The sequence below is a fragment of the Dendrobates tinctorius genome, unplaced genomic scaffold (genome assembly GCF_039654945.1).
Source record: "Dendrobates tinctorius isolate UK_male_01 unplaced genomic scaffold, ASM3965494v1 ptg000011l, whole genome shotgun sequence".
Lineage (NCBI taxonomy): Eukaryota > Metazoa > Chordata > Amphibia > Anura > Dendrobatidae > Dendrobates > Dendrobates tinctorius.
Window position 1 is genome coordinate 96,096,743 of NW_027361679.1, and position 26,342 is coordinate 96,123,084.

At 50.6% G+C, this 26,342-nt stretch overlaps 1 protein-coding gene across 9 annotated transcripts in view; it reads right to left on the minus strand.

Annotated features, from left to right (window-relative positions):
• Positions 1-26,342, minus strand: part of MAST3 (microtubule associated serine/threonine kinase 3) — a 228,411-nt gene that overhangs the window by 28,955 nt on the left and 173,114 nt on the right. For all 9 annotated transcript variants that reach the window (XM_073545045.1, XM_073545020.1, XM_073545037.1 and 6 more), the window contains 2 exons: positions 24,282-24,383; positions 21,209-21,331 (listed from right to left, as the gene is read on the minus strand). In XM_073545045.1, coding sequence (XP_073401146.1) covers positions 21,209-21,331; positions 24,282-24,383 — 225 coding nt within the window. The remainder of the gene's footprint in view (positions 1-21,208; positions 21,332-24,281; positions 24,384-26,342) is intronic.

A 26,342-nucleotide genomic window follows, 5' to 3' on the forward strand; every position in this document is an offset into this window, starting at 1 on the left:
GAGGTATGCCATTGATAGATAAATCAGTGATACTGGTTGTCAGAGGGTTTTGTCCATTACTCGGACAACCCCTATGTTTCACCTTTGTAAAGTACACTGCAGAGAAGATGTGGATTCCAGTCCGCGCTGTCCAAATATTAGATTTCCAAGACGTAGTAACAGAAGAAGTGGTTTAATCTAAATGTTTCAAGGTGAATACCACCCCTTCCTCAGGAAAAAGGAGATTTTTGTGTACTCACCGTAAAATCTCTTAGCCTGTAATTGGGGGACACAGAACCATGGGTGTTATGCTGCTGTCCACTAGGAGGCGACACTATGCATAATCTGAAAAAGATTAACTATGGCTCCTCCTCTGCAGTATACACCCCTGGATGGCGTCAGCCTTCTCCAGTTTTGTGCAAAAGCATTAGGAGGAACATAACAGAAACATAACCATGCCTGTAAGGCCGGTTTCACATTAGCGCTTTTTAAGCGCACGCACGGCCGGGGGTAGCTCCGCCCCCGAGCCGGCTCTCTGCCCGGCGTGCCCGCCCCTTGCTTGTAGCGCCGCCTACTAGCGGACAGCGGCGCCTGCGATCGGCGCACCCTATCTTTAGCATAGGGTGCGCAGATCGTGCGCAGGCCGTGCGCTAGTTGCGCTTTGACCTGCGCTGCGCACTTTTGACGATGCGCCGTGCGCGCCAAAATCAAACTTTTCGGATTTTGGCGCGCACGGCGCACCGTCAAAAGTGCGCAGCGCAGGTCAAAGCGCAACTAGCGCACGGCCTGCGCACGATCTGCGCACCCTATGCTAAAGATAGGGTGCGCCGATCGCAGGCGCCGCTGTCCGCTAGTAGGCGGCGCTACAAGCAAGGGGCGGGCACGCCGGGCAGAGAGCCGGCTCTGGGGCGGAGCTACCCCCGGCCGTGCGTGCGCTTAAAAAGCGCTAATGTGAAACCGGCCTAAGAAGGCCACTATGTACGAGCTCAAAGAACAATATGAGAACTCAACTGTAACAACTGCCCGTAAGGGCAACAGGGTGGGAGCTGTGTCCCCCAATTAGAAGCTAAGAGAAAGATTTTACGGTGAGTACACAAAAATCTCCTTTACTTTGTCGCCTCATTGGGGGACACAGAAACAATGGGACGTCCCAAAGCAGTCCATGGGTGGGAAGCAATGGACGAATATTGTGCTAGCAGGTCCCTAAACTTGGGGCACTGCCGCCTGCAGAACCCATCTACACAGGCTCGCATCCGCTGAGGACTGGGTATGAACACTGTAGTGTTTCGTAAACGTGTGTAGGCTAGTCCAAGTGGCCGCCTTACACACTTGTTGTGCCAAATGGCCCAGGAGGCCCCTACTGCCCGCGTAGAGTGTGCCGTGATACCGGCCAGAAGAGGAGAATTGTTCAGGCAGTAAGCCTCTTGTATGGTGGACTTGATTGGCAAGGGTAGCTTTGGAAGCCGGCAGACCCTTGTGAACGCCTTCCGGAAGAAGGAAAAGGGAATCAAGACTTCCGGAAGGGTGCAGTCCTAGACACGTATATACGCAATGCCCTGACGAGGTCAAGCATATGCAGAGCCTTCTCCACTCTATGAACCGGAACCGGGCAAAGGGATGGCAGTGAAACTTCCTCATTGAGGTGGAAGTTGGACACAACCTTCGGAAGGAAGGATGGTACTGTATGGAGAACCACCTTGTCCTGGTGAAAGGCTAGGAAGGGCCGTCTACAGGAGAGTGCTGACAATTTATGCACCCTGCGTAGCGAGTTGATTGCCACCAGAAAAACCACCTTCTGTGACAGAATGCGGAGTGGGACTTCCTTAAGGGGTTCGAAAGGTGGTGCCTGCAATGCTGTCAGGACCAGGTTGAGGTCCCACGTTTCCAGTGAATGTCTGTAGGGGGGGAACTAAATCGGGAAACTCCCTGGAGAAAAGTCCTTACTTGCGGCTTGTTAGCAATATGCCTTTGGAAAAGCACTGAAAGCGCTAACACCTGGCTCTTAAACGAGACTAGGGATAGCCTGGCGTCCAGGCCCGATTGAAGAAAACCCAAGTACCTTTGGGAGGGAATAAGGGAGTGGGACCTGTCCACGAGATTCGCACCAGGTAAAGAAAGCTCTCCAGGTACGGTAATAGATCTTGGCGGAGGCTGGCTTCCTTGCCCTGATCATGGTCGTAATGACATCCGGTGAGAGCCCTGCCTGGGTTAGAACCCAGGTCTCAAGGGCCACGCCATCAAATTGAGAGCCCCTGAGTTCTGATGGTAGAACGGACCTTGTGACAGAAGGTAGTGACGGTCGGGGAGACGCCAAGGGGTGTCTGCTGTAAGTTGTACGATGTCGGCGTACCATGTACGTCTGGGCCAGTCCGGCATGATCAGGATGGTGGGAACTCTCTCTTGTTTGATCTTCCTCACGACTCTGGAGATCATGGGGAGAGGTAGAAAAATGTACAGAAGCTGGAACTTGGTCCAGTCCTGAACCAGGGCATCCGCTCCGAGCGACCGCGGGTCGCGGGTCCTGGCCATGAAATTGGAGACCTTGGCATTTAGATGGGATGCCATTAGGTCCACGTCCGGGGTCCCCCAGCGATGGCAGATCTAGTGAAAAATTTCAGGATGGAGAGACCACTCCCCCGAGTCCATTCCTTGTCTGCTGAGGAAGTCGGCTTCCCAGTTGTCCACACCCGGAAAGTGGACCGCAGAGTGTAACGACCTCGTGTCTTCCGCCCAGTGGAGGATATGTGCCAATTCTCTCATCGCCTGGGTACTGCGGGTCCCGCCTTGGTGATTCACATATGCCACAGTCGTGGCATTGTCCGACTGTGTCCTGACATGAGAGGCTGCCAGCAAGTGATAAAAGGCTCTCAATGCCAGGAAGATGGCCCGAATTTCCAGGATGTTGATGGCCAAAGTCGCTTCCACTGGTGACCACTTGCCCTGTGATGTAGGTGCAACGCACCCCAACCTGTCAGGCTTGCATCGGTGGTCAGCACCTTCCATTGACCTGAGAGAAAGGATTTTCCCCTTGCAAGCGACGTTGGCTTGAGCCACCAGTGTACAGTCATGGCCAAAAGTTTAGAGAATGACACATATTAATTTTTACAAAGTCTACTGCTTCATTTTTTCTAATGGCAATTTGCATATACTCCAGAATGTTATAAAGAGTGATCAGCTTAACAGCAATTACTTGCAAAGTCAATATTTGCCTAGAAAATTAACTTTATCCCCCAAAACACATTTCAACATCATTGCAGCCCTGCCTTAAAAGGACCAGCTAACATCGTTTCAGTGATTGCTCCATTAACACAGGTGTGGGTGTTGAGGACAGGGCTGGAGATCAATCTGTCATGATTAAGTAAGAATGACACCACTGGACACTTTAAAAGGAGGCTGGTGCTTGGCATCATTGTTTCTCTTCTGTTAACCACGGTTCTCTCTAAAGAAACACGTGCAGTCATCATTGCACTGCACAAAAATGGCCTAACAGGGAAGAGTATCGCAGCAAGAAAGATTGCACCTCAGTCAACAATCTATCGCATCATCAAGAACTTCAAGGAGAGAGGTTCCCTTGTTGCCAAAAAGGCTCCAGGGCGCCCAAGAAAGACCAGCAAGCGCCAGGACCGTCTCTTAAAAGTGTTTCCGCTGCGGGATCGGGCTACCAGCAGTGCAGAGCTTGCTCAGGAATGGCAGCAGGCAGGTGAGTGCATCTGCACGCACTGTGAGGCGGAGACTCTTGGAGCAAGGCCTGGTCTCAAGGAGGGCAGCAAAGAAGCCACTTCTCTCCAGAAAAACCATCATGGACAGACTGATATTATGCAAGAGGTACAGGGAGTGGACTGCTGAGGACTGGGGTAAAGTCATTTTCTCTGATGAATCCCCTTTTTGATTGTTTGGGACATCTGGAAAACGGCTTATTCGGAGAAGACCAGGTGAGCGCTACCACCAGTCACGTCTCATGCCAACTGTCAAGCATCCTGAAACCATTCATGTGTGGGGTGGCTTCTCAGCCAAGGGAATGGGCTCTCTCTCAGTCTTGCCTAAAAACACAGCCATGAATAAAGAATGGTACCAGAATGTCCTCCAAGAGCAACTTCTCCCAACCGTCCAAGAGCAGTTTGGCGATCAACAATGCCTTTTTCAACATGATGGAGCACCTTACCATAAAGCAAAGGTGATAACTAAATGGCTCAGGAAACAAAACACAGATTTTGGGACCACGGCCTGGAAACTCCCCAGATCTTAATCCCATTGAGAACTTGTGGTCTATCATCAAGAGACGGGTGGATAAACAAAAACCTTCAAATTCAGACAAAATAAAAGCATTGATTTTGCAAGAATGGACTGCTATCAGTCAGGATTTGATCCAGAAGTTGATTGAGAGCATGCCAGGGAGAATTGCTGAGGTCCTGAAGAAGGGTCAACACTGCAAATATTGACTTGCTGCATTAACTCATTCTAACTGTCAATACAACCTTTTGTTACTCATAATATGATTGCAATTATATTTCTGTATGTGATAAAAACATCTGACAAACACATAAAAACCAGAGGGCAGCAGATCATGTGAAAATATAATATTTGTGTAATTCTCTAAACTTTTGGCCATGACTGTAGGGACCTCCTGGTTGACGATGTTAGCCGGAACTCCCTGTCGAGGGAGAAAGGATTCCTGTCCCAGGACTTGAGGATGGCTAGTTGAAGAGGCCTGAGGTGAAACTGGGCAAATGGCACCGCCTCCATTGCTGCTGCCATCCTGCCGAGGAGACTCATGGCAAACCAGAGAAATCCGGGGGGGAGGGGATTGCAGAGGAGTATGCGAACTCCCAGACGGAGAGCCAGTGCCTTGTCCCTGGGAAGGAGCACCAGCCCCCTGGAGGTGTCAAATAGCATCCCCAGGAAGGTCAGGGACTGACTCGGGGTAGTCGATGACTTTTGCAAGTTGACTAACCAGCCCAGGCGACTCAGTGTCGATTGTGATTTAGATGCTGACTTAGCAGTCCTTGAAGGTGGAAGCCTTGATGAGGTGGTCGTCCAGGTATGGAACGACTACAATGCCTCTGGAGTGTAGAACGTCCATGGTGGCTGCCATGATCTTGGTAAAGGTTCTGGGAGCTGTGGCGAGTCCGAACGGGAGATCCATAAACTGGTAGTGGTTCTGGTTGATCGCGAACCTGAGAAATCTTTGATGGGCGGGAGCAATAGGTATATGCAGGTATGCGTCTTGTATGTCTATGGAGGCGAGATATTCTCCCTGCTCCATGGACGCAATGATGGACCTAAGGGACTCCTCCATGCGAAAATGACGAAACCGTACATATTTGTTGAGTTGTTTTAGGTCTAGTATGGGCCGGACGCTGCCTCCTTTCTTGGGGACTATGAATAGATTGGAGTAGAACACTCGGAAGCGTTCGGTTGCGGGAACCGGTATTACGACTCCTGCTTGAAGGAGAGGAGACCGCTTGGTGGAAGGCACGAGCCTTGTCTGGCGGTTTTGGTGGAACAGAGAGGAAGAACCGGTTCGGTGGACTGGAAGTGAACTCTATCTTGTATCCGGAAGACACTATTTTCCTGACCCACCTGTCTTCTGTAATAGGCAGCCAGACTTGCTGAAAGAGTAGAAGTCGTCCGCGTACTGGTGGGGTGTCTTCCGGAGTTCGTGAGTCATGATGAGGCGAAATTCTGAGGTTTTCCTCCTTTGGGCTTCGCCTGGCCTGCTTTCGACTGCCAGGTCCTGTCCAGCCTCTGCGCCGCCCGTGGGTTGTCCCTGCGTGAGAGCGGTTACGATTTTGTGCTGGGTGCGAGACGGACCAGCCCCAAGAATTCCGAAAGGATCGGAATAGAGTTTGGTTACGCCGTTTAAACGTGCGTTTAGGTTTTAGTTGAGGGAGAGAGGTACTCTTACCCCCAGTGGTGTTGGATATCATTGTGTCCAACTTTTCACTGAAAAGCAGTCCACTGAGGTACGGGAGATGCGTGAGGGACTTCTTTGAGGCCGCATCAGCTTTCCATTCCCGCAGCCAGAGGATACCCCAAATTGTGATGGAGTTCACTGCTATCCCCGCTACACCTCTTGCAGAGTCCAGGGCTGCATGAAGCATGTAATCTGCTACCACTGCTATTTGAACCGCTTGGTCCGACAGCTCAGGATTTGAAGCTTGGAGGCCAGCTTGCAATTTTTTGGCCCAAGCCAGAATGGCCTTGGCCGCCCAAACTGAAGCGAACGCGGGGGCCAGGGAGAGCCCTGCCGCTTCGAAAACTGAACGAGCCATGCGTTCTACCTGCCGGTCTGCTGCGTCCCTGAGGGTTGAACTATCTGGCAGTGAGAGGAGGGTCTGTGCTGCTAGCCTAGAGACTGGGGGGTCCACTTCGGGTGGATCTGTCCACTGCTTGGTGTCCTTTTGTGGGAAGGGGTACCTAGCCTCCAAATGTTTGCGATTGGTGAATTTCTTCTCAGGCTGCGAAAACTGCTTAGTAAGGATCGCCTGAAATTCAGGGTGATTAGAGAAGACCTTAGGTGGTTTCAGAACACCTTCAAAGCAAATCTTGTGTTCTGGTGCTTCCGGGGTTGGATCGGAAATGTCCAGCACCCGATGGATGGAAGAGATTATGTCCTCAACCAGCGCTGTATTGCTAGGGGGACAAGGGACCAGAGACCTCTCCGTTTCGCTGTCGGAGTCACAGATGCCTTCTGAATCCGGGGGGGTCGCTGTGGAGATCTGCATTATCTGTCTCTGGTAGGGGACGGTCTAGGTGACCAGGAACTACGGTCTCTCCCTAGAGGGGGATGACCGTGTGCTATGGGATGACGCAGAGGAACGCGACGTGTGGGTCCACTTACATCTGGGAGAGCCAGAAACGGCCTGTCCCTGAGTGGAGCTGTCCCTTCGCTGGGTAACGCTCATAGCCGAGACATGACCCTGCAGAGTCTGGAGTAATGTGGAGGTTAGGTTATCTATGGACTGCGTCATACACTGCGACATCTGGATAGCCCATTCCGGCGTGGTAGCATCTGCTGAAGCATTGGTAGGAGCCTCTTGGGGTTCTGACCCAGTATTCTGGATACAGTCCCGACAGAGGGGGTACGTGCTGCCACTGGGTAGAGTGGTTTTGCAGGCTGTGCAGAATGCATAAAAGCAGTCCTGCCTGGTTCTCTTGTACCTCGAGCCTGGCATAGTGCACAGAGCGTGAAAGGGCAGGCTATGGGAGAGCCATACAGGGGTGGATATGCAGGGAAAACCTATAGGAGAGCCTTACAGGGAATCCGGATTCACAGCCGAGCAAAAAAAAAAAAAAAACCCAAGCTGTGATCTTACCCCACCAGTGTGCCCCTAGGTCCAGCGCCAAAGATCCACAGTCCTGTGCCCCCCGGAGATTGGCTGGCGTGGTGCTGCTGATGCCTGCGTCAGAAATGGCCGCCGAGAGGATGAGAAGGGGGCGGAGAGCTGAGAAAGAGCGAGCAGAGATGTGCAAAAATGCGCCCTTTCTGCCTCGATCCGCCCCTTCTATGACACTGTAGAGTGTCATATTTGTCATCCGGGGGGCGGAGAGGAGGCGGCAACCTCAGCTAGGCCGAAGCCGTGGCCTAAATTAGATATCGATGCCCAGGAATGGCTCCAGGCCGGCACAGTAGTCCGGGAGGGGGTCGGATCTTAACCGGACCCCCCCGGATTGAAAGGCAGGCTAGCAGTGGGGCCACAATCGGAAGCGGGGCCCTGTGATGGGTCCCCCAGAGGCGCTATGTAGCTGGTGCTGCCGCAGAGACAGGGGCGCAGGGAGCCCTGTCTCTGTATGTGCCATGCCTGCCCGCACTCCCCCCGGCCACGACAGGAGTCCGCAGCTGGGCTGGGGTCCCTGGATACAGTGAGCTGCAGATTACCGAGGTACAGACCCTACCTGAGGCGTCTCAACCTAATACCCCCAGAGGGGGATTAGGGAGGGTGCTGCGGTCACCATCAGGGGGCTTCTTCCTTGCCTCGACCTCAACCCAAGACCAAAAGGAATTGGGCAAGGAGGGGGGTCTCAACTTCGAGCCAGCACCCGCAGGACTGGGGAAGGAGCGACATGGGGAACAGCCATCTCTACTTCAACCGGGCACCCCATAAGAGGGGGCCGAGGAAGGAGCCATGCCTGGAGTCTCACAGGAGACCCGCTTTTCTTCATCTGTCGTCCAGGAAAAAACTGAGTGAAAAAAACAAATCATTAGGTGTGCCTCCTTGCGACACTAAGCAAAAACTGGAGAAGGCCGATGCCGTCCAGGGGTGTATACTGCAGAGGAGGAGCCATAGTTAATCTTTTTCAGATTATGCATAGTGTCGTCTCCTAGTGGACAGCAGCATAACACCGATGGTTCTGTGTCCCCCAATGAGGCGACAGAGTAATACCACATATAGCTTACATATGTTCTAACAGTACCTTGCTTAAATACATCCAGAATTCAAAAAAAAAAAAATAAATAAATAAAAAGGCGCCAGGTAGTCAGATGACATGTCAAAGTTCAAAGTTGATCAAGGGTTAATACAGCATTGTTTTAGAGAAATTGTTTTCTATACCAAAGAAAAATATTCTAATACCATGTTTGTTTGAATTTGCAAACATATGTAAGCTATATGTAGTATTTTCCTGAGGAAGGGGTGGTATTCACCCTGAAACGTGTAGATTAAACCACTTAACTGTTACTACATCTTGGAAATCTATTATTTGGGCACCGCGCACAGGAATCCACATCTTCTCTGCAGTGTACTGTCGCGTCGATGACCGACCTGTGGATCTGCGGCAGCCTCTCCTACATGTGCTTTAACCACCTATACCAGGTGAGCAGCTTCCTACTTAAAAAGTGCTAACTTACTATCGGATAAGACCCTATTGCGTTTTGTGTCTCCCTTGCTTTATCTATTACCTTTGTAAAGTAATAACACCTATACTCACCTCTGGTGCTGGCTCCATTCCAGCGGTGGCCGCACTGGCTCTCCCGGGGATTGCATGACATTATGTCACATGATCATTCCAGCTTCACTTGCCCCTCTTTCAGACAAAACATCCAGAGAAAGCGAGAGAGCAGACATAGCTCCCACTTGAGCATAGGAGAGTGAAGCCAGTTCCGATTAGCTGGAGGGATTGCATGAAATAATGTCATGTGAGCCCATGCACACAGGGCTGAACCGTGAGTATAGGAGTTATTTTACAAGGCGGAAACATAAGAATTCATCTGAGTAGAGGACAATCCCCTTTTAATATCAAAAAGGAGATTTTTGTGTACTCACCGTAAAATCTCTTTCTCTTAGCCTTTAATTGGGGGACACAGAACCGTGGGTGTTATGCTGCTGTCCACTAGGAGGCGACACTATGCATAATCTGAAAAAGATTAACTTTGGCTCCTCCTCTGCAGTATACACCCCTGGACGGCGTCAGCCTTCTCCAGTTTTGTGCAAAAGCATTAGGAGGAATATACCAGAAACATAACCATGCCTGTAAAAAAAAAAAAGGCTACTATAAACAGGCTCAGACAACAATATGAGAACCCAACCGTAACAACGGCCCGCAAGGGCTACAGGGTGGGAGCTGTGTCCCCCAATTAAAGGCTAAGAGAAAGAGATTTTACGGTGAGTACACAAAAATCTCCTTTACTCTGTCGCCTTATTGGGGGACACAGAACCGTGGGACGTCCTAAAGCAGTCCCTGGGTGGGAAGCAGTGGACGAATATTGTGCTGACAGTCCCCTAGACTTGGAGTACTGCCGCCTGCATGACCCGTCTACCCAGGCTCGCATCCGCTGAGGACTGGGTATGCACTCTGTAGTGTTTTGTAAATGTGTGCAGGTTAGTCCAAGTGGCTGCCTTACACACTTGATGTGCTGAGGCTTGATGCCGAATGGCCCAAGAGGCCCCTCCCGCCCGCGTAGAGTGTGCCGTGATACCGTCCGGAAGAGGAGAATTGTTGAGGTGGTAAGCCTCTTGAATGGTGGACTTGATCCACCTAGCAAGGGTGGCTTTGGAAGCCGGTAGGCCCTTGCGAACGCCTTCTGGAAGAAGGAAAAGTGAATCAGACTTCCGGAAAGGAGCAGTCCTAGACACGTAAACGCGCAATGCCCTGACAAGGTCAAGCGTATGCAGAGCCTTCTCTACCCTATGAACGGGAGCCGGGCAAAGAGACGGTAGTGATATTTCCTCATGGAGGTGGAAGCTGGACCCGACCTTCGGAAGGAAGGATGGTACTGTACGGAGAACCACCTTGTCCTGATGAAAAACCAGGAAGGGTTGTCTGCAGGAAAGAGCTGAAAGTACAGACACCCTGCGTAGCGAGGTGATTGCCACCAGGAAAAACCACTTTCTGCGATAGAAAGCGGAGTGAGACCACCCTAAGGGGTTCAAAAGGAGGTGACTGTAGTGCTGTCAAGACCAGGTTGAGGTCCCACGTCTCCAACGGACGTTTGTAGGGGGGAACCAATCGGGAAACCCCTTGGAGAAAAGTCTACACTTGCGGCTTGTTAGCAATACGCCTCTGAAAGAGCACTGAAAGCGCTGAGACCTGGCTCTTCAGCGAGCCCAGGGATAGCCCGGCGTCCAGGCCTGACTGAAGGAACCCGAGGGCCTTTAGAAGAAAATAGGGAAGTGGAATCTGCCCACGAGAGTCGCACCATGTGAAGAAAAACCTTCCAGGTACGATAGTAAATCCTGGCTGAAGTTGGCTTTCGAGCCCTGATCATGGTTTTAACAACGTCCGGTGAAAAGCCTGCTTGGGTCAAAACCCAGGTCTCAATGGCCACTCCGTCAAATTGAGAGCCCCTGAGTTCTGGTGGAAGAACGGGCCTTGTGACAGGAGGTCGGGACGTGTGGGGAGACGCCAGGGAGCGTCTGCTGTGAGTTGCACGACATCGGCGTACCATGTACGCCTGGGCCAGTCTGGAGCGATCAGAATGGTGGGAACACCCTCTTGTTTGATCTTCCTCAGGACTCTGGAGATCAGGGGGAGGGGTGGAAAAATGTACAGAAGCTGGAACTGGGTCCAGTCCTGAACCAGGGCATCTGCTCCGAGCGATCGCGAATCGCGCGTCCTGGCCATGAAATTGGGAACCTTGGCATTGAGATGGGATGCCATCAGATCCACGTCCGGGGTCCCCCAACGATGACAGATCTGACCGAACACTTCGGGATGGAGAGACCATTCCCCCGAGTCCATTCCTTGTCGGCTGAGATAGTCGGCTTCCCAGTTGTCCACGCCCGGAATGTGGACCGCGGAGAGTACCGACCTTGCATCCTCCGCCCACTGTAGGATACGCGTTACTTCGGTCATCGCCTGGATGCTGCGGGTGCCGCCTTGATGGTTCACGTATGCCACTGCCGTGGCATTGTCCGACTGTACTCTGATATGAAAGTCTGCCAGCAAGTGATGGAAGGCTTGCAACGCCAGGAAGATGGCCCGAATTTCCAGGATGTTGATGGGCATGGTCGATTCCCTTGGTGACCACCTGCCTTGCGCTCTGTGATGTAGGTGCACCGCGCCCCAACCCATAAGGCTTGCGTCGGTGGTCAAAACCTTCCATTGACCGGAAAGGATTTTCCCCTTGCAAGCGAGGTTGGCTTGAGCCACCAGTGCAGGGACCTCCTGGTGTTTGCTGATAACCGGAACTCCCTGTCGAGGGAGAACGGATTCCTGCCCCAGGACTAGAGGATGGCCAGTTGAAGGGGTCTGAGGTGAAACTGGGCAAATGGTACCGCCTCCATTGCTGCTGCCATCCTGCCAAGTACTCTCATGGTATACCGGAGAGATCTGGGGGACTTGCGGAGGAGTGTGTGAACTCCCAGACGGAGAGCCAGTGCCTTGTCCCTGAGGAGGATCACCAGACCCTTGGAGGTGTCGAATAGCATCCCCAGGAAGGTCAGAGACTGACTCGGGGTAGTCGAGGACTTCTGTAAATTGACTAACCATCCCAGGCGCGTCAGAGTGTCGATCGTGATCGAGACGTTGACCTCGCAGTCCTTGAGGGTGGAGGCCTTGATGAGAAGGTCGTCCAGGTATGGAACGACTACTATGCCTCTGGAGTGCAGAACATCCATGGTAGCTGCCATGACCTTTGTAAATGTTCTGGGGGCCGTGGCCAGACCGAACGGGAGGGCCACAAACTGATAATGGTCTTGGTTGATTGCGAATCTGAGAAACCTCTGATGGGCGGGAGCAATTGGTATATGCAGGTATGCGTCCTGTATGTCTATGGAGGCAAGATATTCTCCTTTTTCCATAGACGCAACGATTGACCGGAGGGATTCCATGCGGAAGTGACGAACTCGAACGTACTTGTTGAGTTGCTTGAGGTCTACTATGGGTCAGACGCTGCCTCCTTTCTTGGGCACCACGAACAGGTTGGAGTAGAACCCTCGGAAGCGCTCTTCTGCTGGGACTGGCACTATGACTCCTGCTCGCAGGAGGGAAGAAACCGCTTGACGGAAGGCCTGAGCTTTGAGCGGGGATTTTGGAGGGACAGATGGAAAAAACCTGTGCGGTGGGCTGGTAGTAAACTCGATTTTGTATCCTGAAGACACTATTTCCTTGACCCACTTGTCTTCTGTAATAGGCAGCCAGACCTGCTGAAAGAGTAGCAGTCGTCCGCCAACAAGTGGGGTGTCTTCGAGAGGGCATGAGTCAGGACGAGGGAAAAGTCTGAGGTTTTCCTCCTTTAGGTTTTGCCTGGCTTGCCTTTGATTGCCAGTTCCTGTCCGGCCTCTGTGCCGCCGTGTGTTGTCCCTGCGGGGGGAACGATTACGGTTTTGTGCTGGGCGTGAGACGGACCAGCCCGAAGAATTCCGAAAGGATCGGAAACGAGATTGATTACGCATTTTAAACGTGCGTTTTGGTCTTAGTTGAGGGAGGGAAGTACTTTTGCCCCCGGTAGCATTGGATATCATTGTATCCAGCTTTTCACCGAAAAGACGGCCACTCAAGTACGGGAGATTTGTTAGGGACTTTTTTGAGGCCGCATGCGCTTTCCATTCTCTTAGCTAGAGAATACGCCGGATTGTAATGGCGTTTGATGCTATTCCCGCTATTCCTCTTGCAGAGTCCAACGCTGCAAGGACCATGTAATCTGCCACCACTGCAATTTGCACCGCCTGGTCCGCCATCTGAGGATTTGAAGCTTGAAGGCCCTTTTGCAATAGAGCAGCCCAAGCCATGATGGCCTTGGCTGCCCAGACTAAAGCAAATGCGGGAGCCAAAGAGGCCCCTGCCGCTTCAAAGATTGAACGAGCCATGCGTTCGACTTGTCTGTCTGCCGTGTCCTTGAGGGTTGATCTGTCCGGCAGCGAGAGAAGCGTTTGTGCTGCCAGCCCAGAGACTGGAGGGTCCACTTCAGGCGGATCTGTCCAATCCTTGGTGTCTTTCTGTGGAAAGGGGTATTTTGCTTCCAAATACTTGCGATTGGCGAATTTTTTCTCAGACTGCGAAAAATGCTTAGAAAGGATTTTTTGGCATTCCGGGTGATTAGGGAAGACCTTCGATGGTTTCTGAACACTTTCAAAGGAAATGTTGTGTTCTGGTGCTTCCGGGGTTGGATCTGAAATGTCCAGCACCCGAATGATGGAAGAGACGATATCCTCAACTATCGCAGTATTGCTAGGGGGACTAGGGAGCAAAGCGTTCTCTGTTTCGTTATCTGAATTGGAGTCACATATGCCCTCTGAGTCCTGCGCATCGCTAAGGAGCTCCCTAGCGGGCGAACTAGAGTGGAGGTTTCCCGTAGTCTGAGATCATTGTGGAGATCCGCATTGTCCTTCTCTATCAGGGGACGGCCTCGGTGACCTGAGGCCACTGTGTCTTTCCCTGGAGGGGGAAGACCTATTGCTATGTGAGGACACAGCTGAACGCGACCTGTGGGTCCGCTTACGCCTCGAACTGTCGGAAGCGCCCTGATCATGAGACCGGACGTCCCTTTGCTGGGTAACGTTCATAGCCTAGACATGTGTCACGTCGCAGCCAGACTCAGGGCCTGCTGTTCCGGCGTCGGCCACTAGGAGGCGCCGGACGTCACTGCCAGACTCAGGGCCTGCAGTTCCGGTCTCGGCCACTCGGGGGCGCCGGACCGTCACGTCGCCGTCGGACTCGGGGCCTGCTGTTCCAGCGTCTGCCACTAGGAGGCGCCGGACGTCACTGCCAGACTCAGGGCCTGCAGTTCCGGTCTCGGCCACTCGGGGGCGCCGGACCGTCACATCGCCGTCGGACTCGGGGACGGCTATTCCTGCCTCAGCCACTGGGAGGCGCCGTGGTTCGCTCCAGGGTGAGGGTGGTGGCAGAGAGGGGGCTCCTGCACAGGCATCTGGTGGGCGCAGGCTCCGCCCCTCTGTCAGTCATGTAGGGCTTACTGCATGTCCATCTGGCCTGGTCCGGGGGCGGTCCTGGTTACATCATCGGGCCGGGAACCTGTGAGGGAGGACCTGATCCCTCAAATACCTGGGGACTGGTCTTGCAAGCCGCTGGATATATTCTTGGTTCCCCTGCGTGTTACTGTGTGAATTTCTATAGTGTATACTCTGACCTCAGCCTGGATTCTTGACCATTCTATTGCCTGCCGTTTTTGTACCTCCGCCTCTCTTCCGACTTTTTGATGCTGACCTTTGCTTGGATTCCTGACTCTCCTTCTGCCTGCTGATTCTGTACCTCGCTGCCCTCCTGGTTTTACTGACCCTGGCCTGGACTTTTGACTCTCCCTCTGTCTGCTGATTTTGTGCCTCTGCGGCGCCCTGGTCTCAGACTCCTGCATCCTGACCTTGATTACGGGTTTTAGTTTTGACCCCTTGGTGGCCGTCCTGCTCTGGTCCACTGCTAATCTAGACAGCTACCTCCTGGGCCTTGCTACAATTCCAGATCCCTGTATAGGGGTTAAGGGTCTCGGGGTTACTCGGGGTGCTGTCCCCACTGCAGCCCAGATTCGCAGACGGCCGTCACATTATATCCGGCCCAAAAAATAACTGCTTTTTGTGTATATTTCCATCATATATAAAAGCAGTCTCCTGATTTTTTTTTTTTTTCCCCTGAGCTGATTACCTGGCCTACACCTGCTCCAGTGCACAGTCTGAGGGAATACTCCCATCTTCCTATACCATCATGCTGCAGCCTGGAGGCTTCAAGGGAAATGCTGAGCGTCAGAAAGCCACATTCCTGGGACGTCTGCCTCTGGGCAGCTCTGGTCGTGCTGTCCCAGAGGCTCAGGTATTGCCCGCAAATGCGGCTAAACTTTTGTTACCCGTTTCTCTCTTATTTTCAAAGAAATCTTTGTGTGTGAAGGCCTATGTGGATTGTGGTTCCGCAGGCAACTTCATAGATTTTTTGCTTGCAAGGAAACTTGGTGTACCTCTTTTAAGGCTTAATGCTCCTATTCAAACCACGGCGATTAATGGTACATCCATTATCCAGGGTGGAGTGGAATTTGTTACTACAGAGATTGTTATGTCAGTAGGGGCATTACACACAGAACATATGTCATTTTTTGTTATTTCCAATTTATCACATGCAGTTGTGTTAGGTATGCCATGGTTGCGCCAGCATAATCCTATTATTGACTGGCACCAAGGGGATATCGTGCGCTGGAGTCCACAGTGTCAGAATCACTGTATGTCGCTGTCAGTGAACCAAATTAAAATTAAAACACCCTTTATACCTTACGCATTAAGGGACTATGAGGACGTCTTTTCCATAGTGGAGTCTGAGAAATTACCGCCTCATAGAGAGTATGACTGTCCTATAGACTTGGTTCCAAGTGCTCGTCTCCCTAAGGGGAGAATATTTAACCTCTCTGGTCCTGAGCGTGTAGCCATGAAGGACTACATAGCGGACAGCTTGCAAAAAGGTTTTATTAGACCCTCCACTTCACCTGTAGGGGCTGGGTTTTTCTTTGTAGAAAAAAAAGATGGTGGACTCAGACCGTGTATTGATTATCGTGAGCTGAACGCGATTACTGTGAAAAATCAGTATCCGCTTCCACTCATCCCTGATCTGTTTAATCAGCTACTAGGAGCCCGTTGGTTCACTAAGCTTGATCTGCGGGGGGCTTACAATCTGGTTCGCATAAGAAATGGGGATGAGTGGAAAACAGCCTTTAACACACCTCTTGGTCATTTTGAGTACCTTGTGATGCCGTTTGGATTGAGTAACGCGCCCGCCGTGTTCCAACACTTTGTGAATGATATATTCAGGGATATTTGTGGGGTATATGTAGTGGTTTATTTGGATGACATCCTGATTTACTCCGCTGATGTTCTTACACACGTGCAACATGTCCGTGCTGTACTCCAGAGACTTAGAGAACATTCTCTATACGCCAAGTTGGAGAAATGTGTTTTTATGGCTGAGGAGGTACAATTTTTGGGGTACATGATTTCTGCTAAGGGGTTTCGCATGGATCCTGCCAAGATCCGACCCATTAGAGAATGGGTACAACCTAAAACTCTAAAAGCGCTGCAGCGATTCTTGGGATTTACTAATTACTACCGTAAATTCATCAAAGGCTTCTCTGAGATCGCCAAACCGCTCACGGATCTGACCCGGAAGGGGGCTGACGTGGTTAATTGGAAGCCAGAGGCACTTCAGGCATTTTCTGTTTTAAAGGAGTGTTTTTCTGCCAACCCAATATTAATTCAGCCTGATCTAGATCGCCCCTTTGTGGTAGAGGTTGATGCCTCTGAGGTTGGGGTAGGTGCAGTGCTTTCCCAAGGCACTGCCTCTCTCACTCAACTCCGCCCATGTGCCTTCTTTTCCCGAAAATTCTCCCCTACTGAGAAAAATTATGATATAGGGAATCGGGAATTGTTGGCCATAAAGTGGGCCTTCGAAGAATGGCGCCACTTTCTCGAAGGTGCTAAACACAAGGTTACCGTGATCACAGATCACAAGAACCTGACCTACTTGGAGTCTGCTAAAAGACTGAATCCTAGGCAGGCCAGGTGGGCCTTATTTTTCTCAAGGTTTAACTTTGTGATCACGTTTCGTCCAGGGACGAAAAATGTAAGGGCTGACGCCCTCTCTCGAAGTTTCTGCCCCTCACAGGCTGAGGACTCGGAACCAGTCCCAATACTGGCCAATGGGATCGTCGTGTCGGCCGTGTCTCTGGACCTTCTGGAGGAGATCCGTAGATCCTCAGAACAAGTCCCGGACACGACGCCCCCCCAGAAATTGTTCGTTCCGGCCCCGTTGCGTCTACAAGTTATGAAAGAGTCGCATGACTCTGTCCTGGCAGGCCATCCTGGTGTTAATAATACAGCCAGACTAGTGACCAGGAATTTTTGGTGGCCGACGGTGGTTAAGGACTGCAAGAATTACGTACTGGCTTGCGAAACTTGTGCTCGTGCTAAGTCCCCCCATAATCGGCCTGCCGGCTGGCTCCAGTCCTTGCCTGCCCCAGAGAGTCCATGGACCCACATCTCCATGGACTTCATTACTGACCTGCCACCCTCAGAAGGGAAGACATGCATCTGGGTGGTGGTAGACAGGTTCAGTAAGCAGTGCCATTTTGTTCCCCTGTCTGGACTACCTAATGCAGAAACGCTGAGTAAATTGTTCGTTATTCATGTAATACGACTGCATGGCGCCCCGGTGAATATCGTGTCCGACCGAGGAACCCAGTTCGTTTCTAAATTCTGGAGGGCGTTCTGCAAACGGATTGGCGTTGAATTATCCTTCTCCTCCGCTTACCACCCTGAGACCAATGGTCAAACTGAGCGCACTAACCAGGGCCTAGAGCAGTATCTCCGCTGTTATGTTTCGGAACATCAATCTGATTGGGTGGAACATCTCCCGTTAGCCGAATTCGCCCTAAATAACCAATACCAAGAATCCATCAAAACCACCCCGTTCTTCTGTAATCTTGGTTTACACCCACGTTTTGGTTCATTTTCGGCTAAGATGTCGGACCTCCCGGGGGTAGAGAAATCCATACATCACTTAAGGACCATCTGGTCAGAGGTGAACTCAAACTTGAAAGGCTCCCAAGTCAGACAGGCTTCGGCGGCAAATAAACGGCGGTCCAAGGGGCCGCACCTGGGAGTTGGGGACAAAGTTTGGCTGTCTACCAAGAACATTAAACTTAAGGTACCGTCTGCCAAACTAGGCCCCAGATTTATTGGTCCCTATGAGATTTTGGAGGTAATTAACCCGGTAGCCTTTCGCTTAAAGCTCCCTCAGTCCTTCAAAATACCCAACGTTTTCCACAAATCCCTCCTAAAAACGTACCGCTCCCCAATTCAACCTGTCCAGTCCCCTCCTCCTCCAGTTTTGGTCAAGGGTACCTTGGAGTACGAAGTCCAAGGTATCCTTGATTCCCGATTAGTGAGAGGGTCCGTGCAATACTTAGTGCATTGGAAGGGCTACGGCCCAGAGGAGAGGTCCTGGGTCCCCGCTGGTGACATCCATGCCAAGGGGTTAATTAGAAGATTTCACCTCCTTCACCCGGACAAACCGGGTTTTGAGGGTCCGGAGGCCCCTCTTAGAAGGGGGGGTACTGTCACGTCGCAGCCAGACTCAGGGCCTGCTGTTCCGGCGTCGGCCACTAGGAGGCGCCGGACGTCACTGCCAGACTCAGGGCCTGCAGTTCCGGTCTCGGCCACTCGGGGGCGCCGGACCGTCACGTCGCCGTCGGACTCGGGGCCTGCTGTTCCAGCGTCTGCCACTAGGAGGCGCCGGACGTCACTGCCAGACTCAGGGCCTGCAGTTCCGGTCTCGGCCACTCGGGGGCGCCGGACCGTCACATCGCCGTCGGACTCGGGGACGGCTATTCCTGCCTCAGCCACTGGGAGGCGCCGTGGTTCGCTCCAGGGTGAGGGTGGTGGCAGAGAGGGGGCTCCTGCACAGGCATCTGGTGGGCGCAGGCTCCGCCCCTCTGTCAGTCATGTAGGGCTTACTGCATGTCCATCTGGCCTGGTCCGGGGGCGGTCCTGGTTACATCATCGGGCCGGGAACCTGTGAGGGAGGACCTGATCCCTCAAATACCTGGGGACTGGTCTTGCAAGCCGCCGGATATATTCTTGGTTCCCCTGCGTGTTACTGTGTGAATTTCTATAGTGTATACTCTGACCTCAGCCTGGATTCTTGACCATTCTATTGCCTGCCGTTTTTGTACCTCCGCCTCTCTTCCGACTTTTTGATGCTGACCTTTGCTTGGATTCCTGACTCTCCTTCTGCCTGCTGATTCTGTACCTCGCTGCCCTCCTGGTTTTACTGACCCTGGCCTGGACTTTTGACTCTCCCTCTGTCTGCTGATTTTGTGCCTCTGCGGCGCCCTGGTCTCAGACTCCTGCATCCTGACCTTGATTACGGGTTTTAGTTTTGACCCCTTGGTGGCCGTCCTGCTCTGGTCCACTGCTAATCTAGACAGCTACCTCCTGGGCCTTGCTACAATTCCAGATCCCTGTATAGGGGTTAAGGGTCTCGGGGTTACTCGGGGTGCTGTCCCCACTGCAGCCCAGATTCGCAGACGGCCGTCACAACATGACCCTGCAGAGCCTGCAGTAATGTGGAGGTCAGGTTATCTATAGACTGTGTCATAGACTGCGACATCTGAGTTGCCCATTCCAGCGCAGAAGCGGTCGCAGAAGCGTTGGTAGGGACTTTTTGGGGTTCTGCTCCGTTTTTTTGGGTACAGTCCCGGCAGTGCGGATACGTGCTGCCGCTGGGGAGAGTGGCCTTGCAGGCTGTGCAGACTGCATAAAAGCAGTCTTGCCTGGTTCTTTTCTTTGAGCCCGACATAGTACCTAGGCTGATTAATAGAGACCCTACAGGGGTATCTACGCAGAGGAAAAAGGAGCAGGAGAGCGCTATAGGTTATAGGAATTCACAGCTGAGTACCAAGGACCCAGCTGTGATCTTACCCCACCGGTGCTCCCCTTAGGTCCAGCGCTGATAAGCCCCATGTCCTGTGCCCCCCGGAGACTCTGTGCTGCCTTCCCAGGTGCAGCAAGATGGCCACCGGATTCTGAGGTGGAGAGGGAAGGGGGCGGAGAGCTGGAAAAGGGCGCGCTGGGCCATGTAAAAGCGCGCCCTTCCTGCCTCGATCCGCCCCTTCTATGACACTGCAGTGTCATTTTCGTCATCCGGGGGGGCGTGCCAGGGGCGGGCCGGGGGGCGGGGAAAAGGCGGCGGCTTCGGCTAGGCCGAAGCCGCGGTCTAAATTAGAGGCCTGATGCCCAGGAGGGCTCCAGAGCGGCGCGGTAGTCCGGGAGGGGGTCGGATTTGCACCGGACCCCCCCAGAATGGGCGACTGGCTAGCGGTGGGGGCAGCAGTGCTAGCGGTTTCTGTGTGGGGGGTCCCTGGAGCGCCATGGAGCCACTGCTGCTGCAGAGGCAGGGGTGCAGAAAGCCCTGTCTCTGCTGTGCCACGTCTGCCTGCACCGTCCCCCGGCCCCAGCAGGATCCCACAGCTGGGCTGAGGTCCCTGGTGCAGAATGCTGTCTGTACTCCGACCCTACCTGCGGCGTCTCAACCTAATGCCCCCTGCGGGGGATTAGGGAGGGTGCGTCTGTCACCGTCAGGGGGTCTTCATCCTTGCCTCAACCTCAACCCAGACCCTGAAGGGGGTTGGGGAAGGAGGGGGGGGGTCTCAACTTCGGACCAGTACCCGAGGGACTGGGGAAGGAGCGACATGGGGGACCGCCATCTCTACTTCAACTGGGCACCCCTAAAAAGGGGGCCAAGGAAGGAGCCATGCCGGGAGTCTCGCTGGAGACCCACTTTTCTTCATCTGTTCCGACGAAAGGAAAAAAAGAAAAAAAGGTGTGCCTCCTTGCGACACTAAGCAAAAACTGGAGAAGGCTGACGCCGTCCAGGGGTGTATACTGCAGAGGAGGAGCCAAAGTTAATCTTTTTCAGATTATGCATAGTGTCGCCTCCTAGTGGACAGCAGCATAACACCCACGGTTCTGTGTCCCCCAATAAGGCGACAGAGTAAAGATCTGCATCTCAATATTATATCGCCCATCGCTTATCTCCGCTACAATCTTCTTTCCAGGTACAAGTGATTTACTACGGGCCCCGTTAGGACACCATTTAGATAGAGATGGAATTTAAGCACCATGAGCAATTGTTATGTTACATATTGGATTACTGAACAAAACATTTTATTAAACTTAAAAGTTACAATGATGATGTTTCTGATAAGAGACATAACCCATAGTTCCCGCACATTCCTAGAAAAAGAAAGAAAACAAAAACAGCTTTTAATACATTGAATACACTACTAGAGTCTACTTACTATCAAAATAACTAGTGTCGTCATCAGCTTCCAATTGCGGCACAAATTCTGCTTTCTGTCTCAGAAGTCCATTCCAGTCCAGGGGGCGGAAGAAGACATGATGCTTTACTTCTAGTGCGCCACCTGGGTAGATATACCAATATTTAACACCAAATTTGAGAAATATATATATTTTTAGAGATAAACTCAAAGTGACCGCATGTGAAAGGCTTTTTCTCAATGTTTAATTACCAAAACAGAGGATATACCTTCGTATAAACTAAAGACTCCTTCATACAGGCCAACAAGTGACAGATCGAGACGGCTAATGTGGACATGCCACCAGGCAGCCGACGGACCATTGCATACAATTGTGGTTGTCGGCAGCACAACTAGCCGTGTAAACAGGATGAGCTATAGAGACTATGGAAACTGTGGCAGGACTGAGCACTTGCATTAACAAACGTTCACCTTCACGACAGTCAACATGTCATATCCGGGAATCATGGTAGTTATGGGCGAAAATCAGTCCGTGTGAACGCAACTCCCAGGGAATTTCCTTTACCACTGGGATCTTAAACTGACAGGATGAACATTTCTGTAGTTTATCCTGCATAACATATGTAATGTGTCCATTGTACAGGCCAGCGAATCAGCAGACTGTCTCACCATTAAACATACAAGGGTGCATTTTAAATCACTCACCATGTCGGTCAAAAGTTTGGACACATCTGTTCTTACAATCTTTTTTCTTATTGGAATATGCATAGTCAAGATTCAGACTGAAGTCAGAAAAACACACAAGAGGAACAAGGATAGAAACAAGGAGTAAAGATACACAAGTGAAACAAACCAGAATGTGTGTAAATCTTAAATCAGCCCCCTTTTACTCAGATGACAGCTTTACACTTCCTTGGCATTCTCTCCATCAACTTCATTGGGTAGTCACCTGGAATGGTTTATAATGAATGGGTGAACACCATTAAGCATTCATTTGTGGAACCACAGGCCTTTGTAAAAGTGTTAGTGACTATCAAATGAGTTTTGCAGATGTAGTGTTGGGACAAAGTTCCATACAATGCTAAACCCAATTCTACAAGTCAGAATATGGCAAGAACCGCTCAACTAAGTAAAGAGAAACAATGGTCCATAATTACTTTATGACATTAGGGTCCGTCTATCCGGAAAATTACTAGAACCTTGAAGGTCTCCTCAAGTACAGTCATGAAAACCATCAATCTCTATGATGAAACTGGCTCTCGAGTACCGCCCCAGGAAATGAAGACCAAGAATTAAAGGAAATCTGTCAGCACTTCATATCCCAAACAATTTTTACACACAAGTAGCTTTTTCAGAGACAAGTCCAGCCATACTTTTACACGACCATTCTTTTTCCTTCTTTATGGAGAAATCGGCGTTTGAATTGATATGCAAAAGAGGCTGTCAATCTAGACACCTCTGTCACTCCAGCTCTATGCACCACCCAGTGCTGCCTCCTCCTGCTTGACTGATGGCTCTAGGGCTTTGTGACTTCAGACAAAGGAGCAATCAATCAAGTAAAAGGAGGTACGCTGGTCAGCAAATAGAGATGGACAGAGACTTCAGACCTACAGCCTCATTTGGATATCATTTCAAGTGCAGATTTATCAGTAATGGAGGAAAGGACTGACCATCTAAAGCTATTGCCGGACTTGTCTTTGATAAAGCTACAGGCGTCTTTAGTTTGGGATAAGAAATCATGCTGACAGATTCACTTTAATTCTGCTGCAAAAGAGAAGCTTATCTGTTACCAGCTTCAGAAGCCACAAACTGTCTGCATGTCACATAAGGGCTCTCAAAATTGGTGCACCGACACCAAGTAGCAGACACATCTCAACCCCATCTGTCCAAAGGAGATTGCAAGGAGAAGGCCTTTATGGTCCAATAGCTGCAAAAAAGCCACTCATGAAGACCGCAAGAAAGAAGAGACTTGTTTGTTCCAAGCAACATTAGATTAGTGGAAATCTGTACTGTGCTGACAAGTCAAAATTGGAGATTTTTGCTAGCAATAGCCATGTCTTTGTGAGATGCAGAAAAGGTGAGCAGATGGTTGGTATCTACATGTGTGGTACCCACAGTGTAGTATAGGTGGGTGGTGGTGGGGGTGTTATAACATAGGGGGTGCTTCGCAGGTGACAGTTAGTAATTTAATCCAAATTAAACACACTTACATAACATGGCTGCCACAGCATTCTGCAATGACATGCATCCCATTTGGATTGCATATAATGTGATGATCATTTGTGTCGCAACAGGACAACGACCCAAAACACAGTCTATGTAAAGGCTATGTGACCAAGAATGAAAGAGATGGATACTGCTTCAGATGACATGGCCTCCACAGTTATCCAACCTCAACCCAACAGAGATGATTTGAAATGAAGCAAACGGAGGCAAAGCAGCCAACAAGTACTCACCACCACTGAACTCCTGCAAGACGGTTGGAAAATGATTCCATGTGGCTAACAAATGAAACTGCTTGAGGGGACGCTAAAAGGTGTGTAAAGCTGTCAAAGTACTTAGAGGAATCTAAGGTTTAATACACATTCTGGGTTGTTTTTACACGTGTTTATTAAATGCTTGTTTCCATGATAGCTCCTTCATGGTTTTGCTGCCTTCAGTCTGAATCTATAAGTTGCACATTCCAAGAAGAATGAGGGGAAAAAAAAAAAAAAACTTCATAAACTGCCATGTCCAAATTTTTACCAGTACTACATGAGCCAGGCAGCCTCCTTCTGCATCCTGCCATGAAGTAAAGTTTCACCTGCATCTTCATGCTTAGCACAGCTTTTCCCGTGTTATTTTCAGCTGTGTACAGACCACAGTAGTGGCTTTGCGTGCACCTTTGTACCTCCCGGTCTCCCTGTATCCTGCAGAACTTCCAGCCTGGCCACCAGATAGCAGCCATACAGAATGTAGAGGTCTGGACACACACCTTAGCCGGGAGTCAACCTGCTCATGTAAACTCCAATATATATGAGCAAAATGAGAGCCAACAGCTCTCAAAAAACAAATTAAAAATGTATATGTAAAAAAGCCATGTATACATGTTTACCTGTCCCAAGGCGCTCCAGTGCATTCTGTCTCAATAGCCGTGTGATCAGATCTTGAGCATCGACTGGAAGAGACTCTTCGCCTCCTGGCCAAACTATATCATCTGGAAATAAAGCACCATACACAAACGCAACACAACGAGTTAAGGGAAAATGTAATAAAACTGCAAAAATAAAAAAGAACCAACGAGAGAAAGAAAGTGAAGTAGAAAGTGTTGGAAGACAGGAGTGCAAATGTAAGACAATAGAGAGGCACTGTGGGGAAAGTGGATGAGTAGCATCATATGCCTCAATATTACTGTATATTTTCAATTTATTTTACTTAGGCTGGTTTCACATTAGCATTTGGAGGCACAGCGGATGCTCGCCGTGAAGCTCCGCCCCCTGCCGCGCCTCCTTAGGTCAGCTCCGCCAAACGCATTTTGGTGTGATCGCTGCACTGTCAAAAGGACGCATGCGGTGGCAAAAGCATACCTGCGCACGGCCTGTGTATCCAATGTTAAAGTTAGGGTACGCAGGCCGCATGCACCCATAGGTGGAGCTGACCGGAGGAGGCGCGGCAGGGGGCGGAGCTTCACGCCGAACGTCCGCTACACCTCCAAACGCTAATGTGAAACCAGCCTAAAATGCAAGTATTTTGGGCTAAAAATCATTTTGCCATTTTTCTACAAATGTTGCACTCTTTGGCTTCTATAGCCTCTGCTGCACTGTCTACTGCGGCCTGCAAATGGAGTTCATCAGTCAGACAGCTATTGCTAGGATCTGACATGGAGGCTGTCCCTTATCTAACTTTCTTTGGTCCTCTCAGCTGATTTATCGTTACAGAGCACATTACAGTTGAATGTGCTGGGAAAGAGCACCTGTAAAAGCCATATTATGCAACATTTAATCAGAGTATATTTTTTTTATTGATTTTGCAGAAAAATATACATAATGTGGTATCTCAAAAGAAATTTATATGATATAAGAGCATAGGGCCCAGATGATAGTACCGACAGTCTAAAAGAATTGAAGTAAGTCTTTTTCATTACACCAGCACCTCTGGAGATTAGATTAAAGATCTGCAAGTATTGGACAATACTGAACGGTCACAAAAAATAATAATTAATGATTTTAGCAGTCTACAATTCTCCTACCAAAACCAGGCTTACAGGATTTATCCAAGACTAATTTTTTTTTTTTTTTTACTATGGGTTTTAAAACAGGTTCTACCCAGCGCTGTCACAGAGCGGTCAATTACCGTCCTGCCGGAGATTCAGCTGCTCAGTTTCAACAGAGCAGCTGCTCTTCTGGGCTGCTCTGTGGACTGGGCATCACTGCCGATTGAAAGCCGGCTCCCTGCAGACTTCAATACTAGGTGATCGAGACCTGCGACTTGTGCGCGACTTAGCTGCACATTTCACTGCCTGCTTAAAAAAACATTTCATCTCACAGAAAGAATCAGCTGTGATCCTGTGCTGTCCTGTCTGTATACTCTTGCTTCCTCCCCTGCCCAGGAGCTGTGGTATGATCAGACCGTATTCCTGTACGGTCAGACACGGCCATTACACAGGACACAGCAGGGGCACATTTATAAGATTATCTCAGCACAGGAACATTTTATTTAAACATATTCAATGGTGGAACTTATTCCAAGATCTATTGATTAAAATATACTTTGTCCACTGGAAAACCTCTTTAAAAGAGCCTGTCACACTAAGATATCGCAAACAATATCGCTATAACTTGTGACGTTATAGTGATATTGCTAGCGATATCGCTGTGTGTGATACTTACCTACAACCCGCTCCCCCACTGGTTATCGCTGATCGCGCGAGAACGTTCAGGACTGTTTCTCGTCGGGCGCTTCCTGCTGTGGAGAGACGAGCGACGCGTGGAGCCGGGCGGGAGGACGCAGGATCGCCTGGTGTGACAGGTAAGTAGCGACCCCCGTCCCCAGCGATGTCGCTAGTGAGATCTGCCTGTGTGGCAGCTCACTAGCGACCACTTAGCGATGTACCAGCGATCCTGACCGCGTCATATCGCTGGTACATCGCTAAGTGTGACAGTACCCCTTAAGGATA